Source organism: Aricia agestis, chromosome 9 (genome assembly GCF_905147365.1).
Source record: "Aricia agestis chromosome 9, ilAriAges1.1, whole genome shotgun sequence".
NCBI lineage: Eukaryota > Metazoa > Arthropoda > Insecta > Lepidoptera > Lycaenidae > Aricia > Aricia agestis.
Window position 1 is genome coordinate 13,507,150 of NC_056414.1, and position 13,246 is coordinate 13,520,395.

A 13,246-nucleotide genomic window follows, 5' to 3' on the forward strand; every position below is an offset into this window, starting at 1 on the left:
AATATTAATATGAGTCGGATGCGACTGCCTCAAAACTCTGTAATGCAGGATTTAAGAAAAATACATGGGTTTTCGTAGACAACCATAAATCGTAAGAATGTTTGTTAAGGGTCATTATAAAGAATTATGGAAGTGCATTTGGCAGTGGAAATTGACTGTATTCCGCCTTACAGACGCCGTTTCATGGGATTAAAATGCTCTTTGAACATGTAATAGTTTATCACCGTGTTTGTTACGCATAATTGAGTTACTTTGTTTGGGTGGTTTAAAATAAACACAACAGTGTGAAAAAAAAATGTATTTCGATTTCAAAAGTATGTTGTTTGCACTAGGTACCTAAAAATAGATGACTAAGGTAAATCCTCTCTCAACCTAGTAGATTGGCACATTTTAACATGATTTACAAATTTTTAAATGCTTTAGCGCAGATTACATACGTCCTATCCGCCATATTTTTAAGAAAGTCCAGACTCTAGACTCTAGAGAAATTTAAGTCTATGGTAGAGAGTCCTTATTTTATTTCACTGAATCCAAATGATTTGACAGTCTATCTTTAATTTACACTTAATCTGTGTTCATACTTAAGTAATGTAATATCGGTTCTTCGCTGTCGTAGATGTCTTTAAGGGTTTCCAAAACTAGAGACTGTATGAGATCAACCTGAAACAATTTAACACAACGATTAGATTACTTTTTTTTAAACTTAAAAACGTTTTCACTTGTGATGATGGTGATGATTGATTGTCTGTTTTTAAAACCACTCGAACATTTCCTCTTTACATCTAATATTAAAGTGTGGCGGTACCCACAATTCGCCTAACAATCCTGCATCGCGCTATCGAAGTTTTCTGAGCGCGTCGGTATGTATACGACAGCTGAAATGTATCATGTGGGCTCCGGCCTGACCGAGCATTTAACACCTCGCTCGGTCGGAAGATCTTCCTTTAGGGTCACCACGCACATATCCCACATTGGTGACAAGTATCTAGACATTTTATAGTATTATCGGACAATTAAATGATAACCAATTTTATATGATTAAGGAAAAACTTGTAATATCAATCATGCATCAAGGAAAACTAGATTAAGGATGCTTGACATTTTTGACGAGGAAAATTAAGTAACGTAAACATCGCTTACGCCTACCAACGAGTTACAATGTTGATGTTGTATAAATAATATTTAGTAGAAAAAGTCCTGAGTTTGATTGAACCATTCCTCGTTTTCCTTGAATACAGACAGAAGCCATGCTTAGAGACACTTAATGTTTACTTAACTTTAATTTGATGTAAAGCTTGAAAGAAAAAAATTAAGCGAATAATTAAAGCTATTAATCATTAGACCTCATTAGGTTTCGGTTTGGCGACACTATTTCCAGTGGCGGATTTACCAACAGGCTATGGAACCTAGGGCGGCAGATTTAGAGGGGCGGCAAATTTAGCCCCATTTTTTTATCTTATAGAAATATATACGTGGGAGAGCCATGCTTTGGCACGAATGTGCCGGCTCGACCGGGGAAATACCACGTTCTCACAGAAAACCGGCGTGAAACAGTGCTTGCGCTGTGTTTCGTGTGTTGTTTTGTGTGTGAGTTTACCGGAGGCCCAATCCCCTACCCTATTCCCTTCCCTACCCTCCCCTATTCCCTTCCCTTCCCATCCCTTCCTTCCCCTATTACCCTATTCCCTCTTAAAAGGCCGGCAACGCACCTGCAGCTATTCTGATGCTGCGAGTGTCCATGGGCGACGGAAGTTGCTTTCCATCAGGTGACCCGTTTGCTCGTTTGCCCCCTTATTTCATTAAAAAAACACCAAAAACATTTCTTGTGAAATATTGCCGAGACGACCACATAATATTAGGTTTACGGTATTACCCTGTGAAAAAGATATATTGTGATCTCATGTAGAGTCAAGCTTCTGAATCTACACGGCCTAACTCTACTGACCCTAACCTAAACAAATTCTACATACCAGTAAATATGTATGGCATCGCCGTTTCGCTACCGCACAGGGTAAATGTGGTCGTCTAACAAAAATTTTCAAAAAATGGTTTTGGTGGGATATTATGATTGTGAACTAAACTAACGTAATGAATTTCAAAGGTCAGTTATACCTAGGGGCGGCAAAAATTGAATAGCCTACAGGCGGTAAATTTGTAAATCCGCCACTGACTATTTCGCAGCACTTTTGTTGCGTTTCAACAAATACAACTTACCTGGTCAGGAGGACAGTATCCATCGTCTGTTGAGCGCGAGATCGTGATAATGGTGGGTTGGGGAAGGTGCAACAGTAGGCTCTTCAGCGTCCGTGTCACAGCGACGTGGATCTCGGAGTCGGAGCTGATGTGGTGCGGCAGCCCGCCCTGGTCCCGCGTGCAGCCCGCCGCGTATATCGCCCACCAGTCTGGCCTCTCGTTCATTCGTTCTGCTTCCTTCCACACTAGTCTAGCTAGCCTGTACACCTTAAAACATACGATTGGATAACTTAAAGTTGGCCATGAGACGAATTGGGGTTGCAATCGAGCTTTATAGTCAACAGTGTGTGGACGTTACTGTTGCTTCTTCACGTCAAAAGTACTGGTTTTCTATCTTTGGCATTGTAGTAGCTGAGGCTCTGTATTAACAGCCTTTATTTATCCTAAAGAAAGTATTCCCGCGGAGCACTATAATAGTAACAGGCTGTGGAGAAAAAGAGAGTTCGTTGATAAAATTACCTTCTCGTAGAGTTCCGATTTCGCGCCTCCGTACTCGTCCAACTCATTATTTTTCTCTAAATAATCGAATAGACTCTCGAGTTCCACGAGCTGCTTTTCTCTCGATTCGACGCACCTCAGGATGCTCTCCTCGCTATCGTCGATGGGCAGTTGGAAACCGAAAATTTCTTCGAGGCGGTCGTACAATTTGATAGACTCGTACAGCTTGAGAAACGGGTTTCCCGTGCTAAAGAAATCTAAGTCTATATCGAGGATGTAGGGTTTGCCCACGGCGAGGCCGTTCGCGAGCTCTCTGACGTCATTGGTATCGCTGAGCTCCGCTACAGTCAGCTGGAATATTCTCTCGTTGACGAGGCGGGGGGAGAAGAGGGCGTCGGAGAGGTAGTAGGGCTCGGCGCTGTCGAGGCGCAGCAGGCCGGTGTCGGGCTGGTCGCCGACGCGCACGCTGCGGGTGCCGTCCGCGAGCTGGCGCGCCCAGGGCGGCCGCAGCCAGACCACGCGCCCGATGTGACCCGCCGCCGCCGCCGGTACGATCCAGTTCTCTATCTGCAGCAGCGGAAGAACGCTCTTGCCCGCCCGCGCCTCCTCCCCCTTCAGCTTCCGGTCTACCAGCATGTCCGGGTGCGCGTCCAGGTGAAGTAGCGTGTTGTTCTCCAGCGGCAGCCTCATCGCGCCGATGGCGGAGTAGATGTGCTGCAGCGCATCGTTGTGCTCCTCCACCACGTGTATCGGAATGCGTTTGAATATCTTCAGCGGCGTCGGCTCGCTGTGATTACCCATTCGAGTTTTTTATGTCCCCTAGTTCTGAAAGTAAATTAAGCGTGCTGACATTTTTCCGACGAAACACAAATTTAATTATACAGAAAGGCTCCGCGTCGGGGGAAAGCTTCCGTCTAAACAACTGCGCACTTTTTTGTGTGTTAACCCAAAAGAAAATATATTAGGGATTTGACAATGACGGAGCGGTAGGAACACAACTCCGACTGCGGTGCGTCAGCGTGGGTGATGAAATATTACACCCAATATATTATTACTGTCAATAAGGGTACAATATACTGAATGTTATTAATAGGTATCTTTTTAAACCCATTCAGAATCAGTTTTCAATACGAAATAATCGTCATTTATGTAATTTCGAATATTTTGTTTTCTTGTTCCCCTGTGGCCTGTCCCCAGACCCCAAGGCATTTCTTGAATTGATGTTGTCATCAGATATCATGATTTTAATTAAAAAATAAAGTCACCTACGTACTACTCATTTTTTAAAATGATGAAGTCTTGGAGTCAATTGCGGGTAAAAATAAGATAGCCCCTTCATTATACCTCTCGTTTATCTAATTTTTTTATCATAAGCATTAAGTTTCAGTCAGGGATATAATGCCTCATGGACTGTAAGGTCCACGTAGATATCTAGTGGTCAGGCCACTTGACGTAAACAGAGCAGCGGCGCGATACGTAGATGCGCGGAGCAGGAAGCGGGCTTGGGGTGTTGTGACGGGCGGCGCGGTCGATACCGCCGTGTGACGTCACTACGCTACTACGCCCGCCCAAACACCCCCCGCGCGCCGCACCCCACCCCCCTGACCTATTGCGACGCCTACCTGGGTCAAGGCGCAAAATCGCTGGATATTCCTGAATATTCGATTACAGTAGGAAATTATCTTCAATTGGTCACGTCTATTATTACTCGTCCCAGGTACATTGAAAAATAAACAACACGTTTAAGTATTTGTTTTATTCTATGACGACAACTCATGATTGTAGAATAAATAAAAATAAGACTTAATTTCTTTTTGGTGAAAAAATATTTTATGTAGTATCAAGAGTGCAAAACCCCTTTCTTGATATTCTAGCTAGAGTTGGTACTACTAATTATATATATTCTGTGCCTAGAGTAGTCCATATTGATGATGATGATAGCCTCGTATTCTGCCTTCAAGCTATAAGATGTCTCGAAGGTCAGTGTGCCTCTCGGCATAGGCCCCCTCCAGCCTTTTCCACTCAGTTTTGTCTAGTGCTACTCTTCTCCAGTGGCGTCCAGCTGTTAATGCTAGATCATCTCCCCATCTGGTTTGTTGGCGAGCTCTACTCCGTTTACCATCTCTCGGGTACCAGTGAGTGATGGCTGTGCTCCATTTATTTTGTTTGTCTCTTAGCATGTGTCCGGCCCATCTCCACTTTCTTTGGTCTATTTGAGTAAGTATGTCTATTACTTTTGTTTTTTCTCTTATTGTAGTGTTTCTGATCCTGTCTTGTCTCTTTATACCTAGCATGCTTCTCTCCATGGATCTCTGGCATCGTTCCAACTTTGCTCTGTGTTGTTTTGTGAGGGCCCAGGTTTCACAGCCATATGTTATAACGGGTAGGACACAGGTGTTGAATGCTTTCTTTTTTACGGTTAAACTCATGTCAGTTTTAAATATTTCTTTAAGCCACCAGTACTTCTTCCAACCATTTGCAATTCTACGGTTGACTTCTTTTGTGGTCTGGTTTTCATGGGAGATTAGTTGTCCAAGGTAGATGTAATCTTTTACGTATTCGAGAGGTTGATCGTCAACTTTTATGGTGATTTGCTTGGAGTTTGTAAGTACTTTGGTTTTGTCCTTATTCATGCTGAGGCCTACTTTTTTGCTTTCTGTGTCAAGAGCTTTTATCATTGTTTCAAGGTTGTTTGGGTTTTCTTCAAATATATTTATATCGTCAGCAAATCTTAAATGGTTTAGCTTTTCTCCGTTCACGTTAAGGCCATACGAAAGATGGTTTCCAGTACAGCTGAAAATAGTTTTGGAGAGAGGGGGTCGCCCTGTTTTGCGCCTCTTTCGATCTGAAATTTGTTTCCTATTGTTTCAAGTCTTATTCTGGCTTCACTATTTAGGTATATGTTTTTGATGATATCAATATAAGTTACGGGTATGCCTTGCTGGTCTAGGCTTTTCCAGATCGCTTCATGACGTATGCTGTCGAAGGCCTTTACGTAATCAATGAATGCCATATACAGTTCCTTCTTGTATTCATTGTACTTCTCTATTATCTGCTTTACTGTGTGTATGTGGTCTAACGTAGAAAAGTTTTTCCTGAATCCTGCTTGCTCTTTCGGTTGGCTTTCATCCAGCTGTTTGTTGATTCTGTCTAAGATAACTTTGGAGAAGACCTTGTAGATATTTGACAAGAGACTTATTGGTCTGTAGTTCCCTAAGTCTTCTTTAGAACCTTTCTTTTGTATTAAGATGATATGCGATGTTTTCCATTGCTTCGGTATTATGCAGGTCTTTAGTATGTCGTTAAATATTGTGGTAAGAACAGGTACGAGTTCACTGATGGTGCCTTTTAGGATTTCGTTTGGTACTTTGTCTGGGCCTGGGGCTCTCTCCATTTTTTGACTGCGAATGGCTTTTTCCACTTCGCATGGCAGAATTTCCGGCACTTGAATAACTTCGTAGCTAGGTTTGGGTAAGCTTTCTCTATTTACTGTGGTTTGATTTTGTGGGTTTGCATACAGATTTCTGTAGAAAGTTGTAGCTATTTTGCTGATGTCTTTTCTATTTGTGCTGGAAGTTGTAAATTTTTTGAGTTTGGGTATCCACTCTTTAGTGTGTCCTTTGAGTTCCTTAAGTGCCTTGCTCACCCCTCCTGTTCTGATTATATGTTTTTCTAATGTTTGGAGTCTCTTAATTTTTCTCTCTTTCTTAATGTTTGTCCTAATTTTTTTACTTAGCTCAGATATCTTTTTAATGTTTTCTTTTTTAGTGTTGTTTGAGATAATTTTTTTCCTTTCTTCAATTAGTTGCAATGTTGTATCGGATAGGTTATATTTAGTGCGATTTGTGCTTACTTTTGGGATTTCAGTTAATTTCTTTTCTAGTTCTTGGTATTTTGCAAGGACTTTTGATGAGTCTTCTGTTCTGATAGACTTACTGAAGCCCACCAACGAAGATGCTATGTTTCCTTTAGTTGTTTTGTCAAGATCTGTTTTTGGTGGTCTTAGTTGATTCCTTGACCGTTTTGGTGCTTCTATTCGTAGGGAACTTCTTACCATGCGGTGGTTGGTGTTAAAGTTGAGTTTTGTTATTACAGATGTGTCTGTGAAGGCTTTGGGGTAGCTTGTTGTGATATGGTCAATCTCATTTTTGTAGCTGCCATTTGGTGAAATCCATGTCCATTTCCTTTTAGTATTTTTCTTATACATGCTGTTACAGTGTGTCAAGTTGTGTTCTAGAAGGAGTTCTAATAGTAGTTCCCTATTTGGACTTCTTTTACCATATCCATGCTCTCCGATAACATATTCTTCTTGGTTTTGTTTAGTGCCAATTTGCGCATTGAAGTCACCCATCAGTATTATGTGATTTTGCGAGTAGGTTCTTAGGGATTTATTAACCTCGTCGTATAAGAGCTTTGTTTCTGTTTTTGGCGCTTTTTCCGTCGGGGCATAAATTTGGATGATTGACCATGACTTTCGATAGCCGGGTAAGGTAATATTTAGTATTGCCATGCGGTCCGAGATCCCAATAAATTCTTGGATGTTGTTCTTGAGTGATATTTTTACAAGGAACCCTACTCCTTTTTGTCCTGATTTTTTACCTTTATAGAACAATATGTAGTCGGGGTGTTCTTCCTGTTTTTCATCTGCTCTTCGGGTTTCGCACAGCCCTAATATGTCCCATTTTATGTTTTCTAGGGCCATCTCGAGTTTCTGTAGGCTCTCATCCGTTCTGAGAGTAAGAGTGTTAAGAGTAGCTATTTTAAGTGTTCTTGTTTTTCTTTTATTTGCTGGAGGGTGGTAGTCATCTTCCCCCACGGTGACTAGCCGGTTTGGGGTGCCTAGTATCTTCCGGTTCTTTAGTTTTTTGGAGTATTGAGATAATCAGATATTGAGTTTGTTCTGGAGCGGCTTGTAAACTGGAGTTTATTTGTTTTGTTTATTTTGTTTGGGGCTGTTTGGATGACTGTTCCAGTTTCAGTGTTGGTATTTTCGGGTGATTTTGTGGGTGAACGCTTTCGTTTGTCTTGGCTGTTGCCTTTGTGGTTTGTCTTGACCATAAGCTTGTTATAGCGAATTGTGGCCTTGTTGCCCTTCTTTATTGAGTAGTCCATATTATTATAAGCCAAAAGCACAGAATACATATTGCTAAAAGGCACTGCAGAATCGAGTTGGAAAGACAAACGGGCGCGCTCAGGGACATTTAATGGTTACTTAACTTTAATGTAACTTGTTTTTTAACTTTACCTATACAGATCAGTAGAATTAAAGCTAAAACCATTCGTCATCAACTCATCACAAATCAGAGAATGCTCTTATTAAAAAAATAAATGAATGAGACTTAAAAATAAACTAGATTTTAATTGCAACTTGATTGAAAAGGATCATTGCTTATTATGTTTTATCTTTTTTAAGCTGTCTTGTTATTTCCCAGGACTCGTACATACAAAAATTAATGGAAAAATTGTAAAGCAGTAAAGATGTAACTGGTAGACACGCTTTTCTATTAAAACATTTAACGGATATTTAATATTTTTTTACAATCAATATTATGAACTTTAATTCATAATATTGAAATGCAAAAAGCTACAAGCAAGCATTAGTTTTTATGTTGTACATGAATTATCATATTAATATTAATACACAAAAACTTTGTAACCCTTTTTACGAAAAATAGGTTGTATGGGAGCCCCCCTTAAATTTTTATTTTATTTAAATAATATTATTAAGTCCTTTATTTTGTCAAAGATTTTAAACTCATTTTTAAGTTGTAAGCATATTATTATTGTAGTAATATATTTTTAGAAAATTAATTACTAATATGATTTAAATAGGGTAGCTTACAGTTCGTTTGTAATTATAGAGTCTTTGAAAACTGAAGAGCACTGTGGTCTGAAATACAGATTTATCTAGTTCGGACACAGAAGAATTACATTAAGTACAAGTACATTATATATCAAAATTATATTTTGTCAATTTTATACCTGTAAGTTATTTTATGAGCAATGTACTGTAATTAATTTTGATGATTAATTACAGTACATTGCTCATAAATTTTTATTATTAATTATTAAAGAAGACATAATATTATAACTAAGGCCTTTATAAAATTTCAAGTGCCTAGCTCATGATATTACAAGGTTGAAACACTTACGGATTTTGTTGTGGAGCACTTTTATTAATCCTTTGATCGTAGATTCTTAGAAATCTATTGTTATGCTATTGTGTCTCGCTCACCGGTGAGCTTATGGGGCTTGATGGGTTAATGTAGTGACAGTCCACCTGTACCTGTGACCACGGCCGCTGTAAAGCAGCCGAAACGTCGCGATTAATAAAAGTGCGCCACGACAAAATCCGTAAGTATTTCAACCTTAGAATATAAACTTAAGAAATCATTAAGTGCATAGCTGTTGCAATTATTGATTACGAGCAAAAAAGGCAAAAAAAAAAAAGGTTTGTTGTATGGGTGCGCCCCTAAAAATATTAATTTTATTTTGTTTTTACTTTTTAGTAGGTATTCATTGTTTTGGCGGCAACAGAAATACACAATCTGTGAAAATGAGTTATTGAGTTACAGCCTGGAGACAGACAGACAGACGGACAGACATTGAAGTTTCAGTAATATGGTCCCATTTTTACCCTTTGGGTACGGAACACTAAAAATAGTTGCGTTTGTATTCTTTCCATACCTATCGCTAATACTTCATTCAAGGGCGTAATTAGCATGACGGTGTAATTAAAGAGCAAGGAAAGGAACCAAATTATTAGTATCTCTTGCTGGTGGGGCATTGGGGGTTTTCATGTTAATAATATTATAATATAACAATATACAAAATATAAGTTTATGTATGTGAGTTGTGACACGGGACAGCCCATATTTGACGACGATTTTGGAGGTATAATTTTTAAAGGCGTATACTAGGTTCAATAATAAATGAGAATCAGAAAGAGACACTAGCAAGGAGGCTCTCAGGTGTGGTTAATGTGGCATAATTCATGTTTTAATTAATAAATGCTTCGCAACAAAAAGTTCAAAACTTACACATCAATAACCTATAACTGTTTAGTCAAAACCATTACTGCATACGTTATCAGTTATGAGAATAATTTAGAATTCTTCTTATTTAAATAAAGGTAATTAATTTTCTATATTTCTATTCTTAAATTTATTTTTTATGTAAAAAAGTAGGTAAAATATTACATACACGAACTGTTTTGACTTCTTCTTCTTCACTGATATATGACAATGAGACTTCACACTGACAAATGACATATCACATGATCCAAAATCCAAATGCTGAGTTTTTGGGGGAATGTGAAAGAGTGATGTTGTGTTTTTATGGTTTTTATATTATTTTCCTAAAATTATGTTATCTGGGTTTTAATGTGTAATATTGGTAGGATATTAACCATTAAATATTCGTTATCGTGCACAAGTGTGGGAAAGTGATGTGGTAACCAGAAACGTGCTCTTTTATGTTCCCTCCAAAACTCCATTAAAAGTGTCAGTAAAGCGTCCTACCACTTTACTGAATCGACCGACTTGACTTCTTGACTGTATTGACTTTATAGGTACTTAGACTTTGACTAGACTTTGGACCTGCCTGACCTGACGATAATATATAAAAAAAAATATTAAAGAATATTGTTTTCCCGCCATAATATTATACTCGACACTGGCCATGGTTATAGCCGAAGTGCATAGCTGGGCACCGTTAATCAAATAGTTAACTTCGTTAATCGTTCAGCCGTTAAATAAAATGTTAGCTTCGTTAACCGTTAAAGCGTTACATTGCGGACGAATTAACGCAAGTTAACGTTAATCGTTAATCCGTTAATATGTGTAAAATGGCCTTGTTGTAACTTATATCATTGCGGTAGTGTACATACAAAACCTATTGTTTTAAGGTTTTGGAAGTTAACATGTTAGGGACAAAACAAAATACTTCGATATATTATTGTATTTTACCTAACTAAATTATACTACACTCTTCTTTATCAACATGCAAATGATTTATAATAAACAAAATATCACTCTCTCTATGAGCACCGGCGCTGAGTAATGAAATGATAAAACGAAACAAATCTCTTCTCACTCGTACGCGCCTGAAAATGTATTGTTTTGCTTCGCTGCTGCCGTGCCTTGGCACCGCGCTGCCCGCCCGCCCAGCACTTGTCGTTTCATACTAACTGTCTGAACCTGTTTTCGCGCCGCGTCGCGGTGTCGTGCGGTGAATAGTAGGCATTGGATTAACGATTAACGGACTTCTGCATATTAACGGAAGTTAACGATTCCGTTAATATTTTCCAAGTTAACTTAAAAGTTAATTCGTTAATCAAAATGTTAACTTCGTTAATTAACGATTAACGGATTAACGAGTTAATGGCCAGCTATGCCGAAGTGCCATTATATGAAAAAAAAATCCAAATGCCAAAGTCAATGTCACCATGACACTAGTTTTTTTATATGGCTATCAATATCAATGTCGAAAAAACGCGGGAAATACAATTTTCCTAAAAAGTTTTTAAAGTCTGATGAAGCCGGCGGTAAAAGTGAAAAGTCTAGAGAAATCGTTTAAAAGATTAGAGCAGACAATGAGTCAAGTTAGTTGATATATAGCCTGTCAAGAAAGTGAAGAAATTAAGAAGTGGCAACATCGTAGTGTCATCCCTTTCAAATCAATGAAAAGAGGGATGACACTATGATGTTGCCACTTTGTAATTTCTTCACTTTCTTGATGGACTATAATAGTAGTGGTAGACGCGTTAAAAAACCTTTTGATAGACTTTTGGAGGGAACTCATAAATGCTGCAGCCTGCATGAGTGCACAAAATATGTGGACAAGTGATACAAGTGCAATGATGCACTTGTATCACTTGCCCACATATTTTATGCGCGATAATTAATGGCGTTTTCGAAATCCAGAACCCCGGGGCAGGGTGGGTTATAATATAGGGGGTTTCGGGGGCGATAAATCGATCTAGCTAGGAATCATTTTTAGAAATTGACATTTTATTCGTGTTTTATCGAATACCGAGCAAATCTCGGTCAAATAGTTAGTTATTACATAAACACATTGGCGTAAAGTATAGGGTGGCTGGGCTGGCAAAATGCCAAGGGACCCCGGACTCAAAAGGGCCCAAGAGGCCATAAGATCAGAAATTTTTTATACATTGTTTTAAGTACTACTATTTCCATATCCATTCGACCTGTCCTGCCAGCCTTGCCCCGGGGCAGTTTTAGATGCCGAAAACGTTCAGATAATACTTAATGGTTAGGCGGTTTGCAGACGACGGGGCGAAGCAGGCCGGTGAACTTCGCTGCGTACGTCCGTCGGTGTCTGCGGCTGCCCGCACCGCGTACACAAAGCACACGCCGTTTGCGTTACTGCACGTAAACTGGTTGGCGTGATCCACGGCGGGCAGCCGCGCACAGGCGCCGCCAGTGCCCGCAGGGCACCTGCGGCGCGGTCTTTTTGCTCACCGTGTGCGTTGGTACCTAATATAGGATTCCCTTTGTGCTATCGTTCGCGGCGAAACTGACCGGCCCGGCCCGTCCCGCCCCTTCGTCTGCAAAGCGCCTAAGTATTCCCCAAGATCTAAAATAACACGAATTAAAAAAACACGAGTCACTTTTTCACATGCCCGCATGTCCCGCGACGCGACGCCGTGTCGGGACTTTACTAGTGGAACCTAATTTTCAAGATTTTTTTAATACCACTAAGGTTGAGTTGCACCAGAGGCGTGGTTAAAGTTATGGTTATAGTCAAATATGGCGTCCTTTAGCTTTAACCGGAGAAATTCACAGATGTCTGTTGCGTTTTTTTTTTATTGAAACTACAGGTAACAGGATTGAGGGTATAAAAAATTGAATTATCCGTAAAAATCGACAGGAAAAATATACTTACTTAACACCATAAACCTATAATATATTAAGTATATGCTTAACACTGTTATAAAACATAGTAAATTTTCAGGTATACGTATGAGCGGAGGTTCAATATGGCGTCTTTGGACGCCATATTTAACTTTTACCAAAGATTTGCCATTTTGCACTGTAGTTAGGCGGGCGCCAGACATGTGATCAAATACGCAAATTCGCCAAGTGTGGCACTGACATTTGCCTATTTGTGCAAAGTTAATTGCTGGCATTTTCCTATTTGTGCAAAGTTTGCTCAAACTTTGAAGCCCATGTCTGGCGCCGGCTTTATAGTTAAAGTTAGTTGGTGCAATCCAACCTAAATAACTTTCGCTGCGGCCCGCTGCATAAAGACTAAACATGTTTGTGGCCCGTCGATTACCGCTGGTTTAGGGCAACAATAACATATCGGAGACATTACATGAAAAACCATTGAAAAACAAAGTAGATCTTGAAAAGAAAATTAGGCATTACATGGCCTTTAGGAAAGGATCAATAAATAAAAGAACACGTATAAAACCTAAATATATTTTTATTATAAGTTGTTTCACATGGATGATAAACAAAGTCCAAATCAAAAGTCTCATGATTAACTTATACATTAAGAAATAATGCCAAAACAATTCAGATTCCATCCT

The 13,246-nt window shown here is 39.4% G+C and overlaps 1 protein-coding gene across 3 annotated transcripts; it reads right to left on the minus strand.

Moving 5' to 3' along the window:
- Window positions 1-283: 283 nt before the first annotated feature.
- Window positions 284-10,685, minus strand: LOC121730490 (UPF0489 protein C5orf22 homolog). Of its 3 annotated transcripts, XM_042119544.1 has the most exons (5): window positions 10,674-10,685; window positions 9,895-9,914; window positions 2,713-3,516; window positions 2,215-2,460; window positions 284-660 (listed from the first exon to the last, which is right to left on the minus strand). In XM_042119544.1, the coding sequence occupies exons 3-5, from the start codon at window positions 3,490-3,492 to the stop codon at window positions 565-567; spliced, it is 1,122 nt and encodes a 373-aa protein (XP_041975478.1). In that variant the 5' UTR covers window positions 3,493-3,516; window positions 9,895-9,914; window positions 10,674-10,685; the 3' UTR covers window positions 284-564. The 3 variants fall into 3 exon arrangements, with proteins under 3 accessions (XP_041975478.1, XP_041975477.1, XP_041975479.1); XM_042119543.1 differs by lacking the exons at window positions 9,895-9,914; window positions 10,674-10,685 and adding an exon at window positions 9,732-9,826; XM_042119545.1 differs by lacking the exons at window positions 9,895-9,914; window positions 10,674-10,685 and adding an exon at window positions 8,844-8,862.
- Between the last annotated feature and the right edge of the window lie 2,561 nt (window positions 10,686-13,246).

What these genes read in the sequence shown, in the direction of transcription:
- LOC121730490 (XM_042119544.1), bottom strand. Translation starts at nt 3,492, where the DNA reads ATGGGTAATCACAGCGAGCCGACGCCGCTGAAGATATTCAAACGCATT. An exon ending in AATCGGAACTCTACGAGAAG is followed by an intron (nt 2,461 to 2,712) that starts GTAATTTTATCA and finishes GTATGTTTTAAG; the next exon opens with GTGTACAGGCTAGCTAGACT. An exon ending in GATACTGTCCTCCTGACCAG is followed by an intron (nt 661 to 2,214) that starts GTAAGTTGTATT and finishes AAATTGTTTCAG; the next exon opens with GTTGATCTCATACAGTCTCT.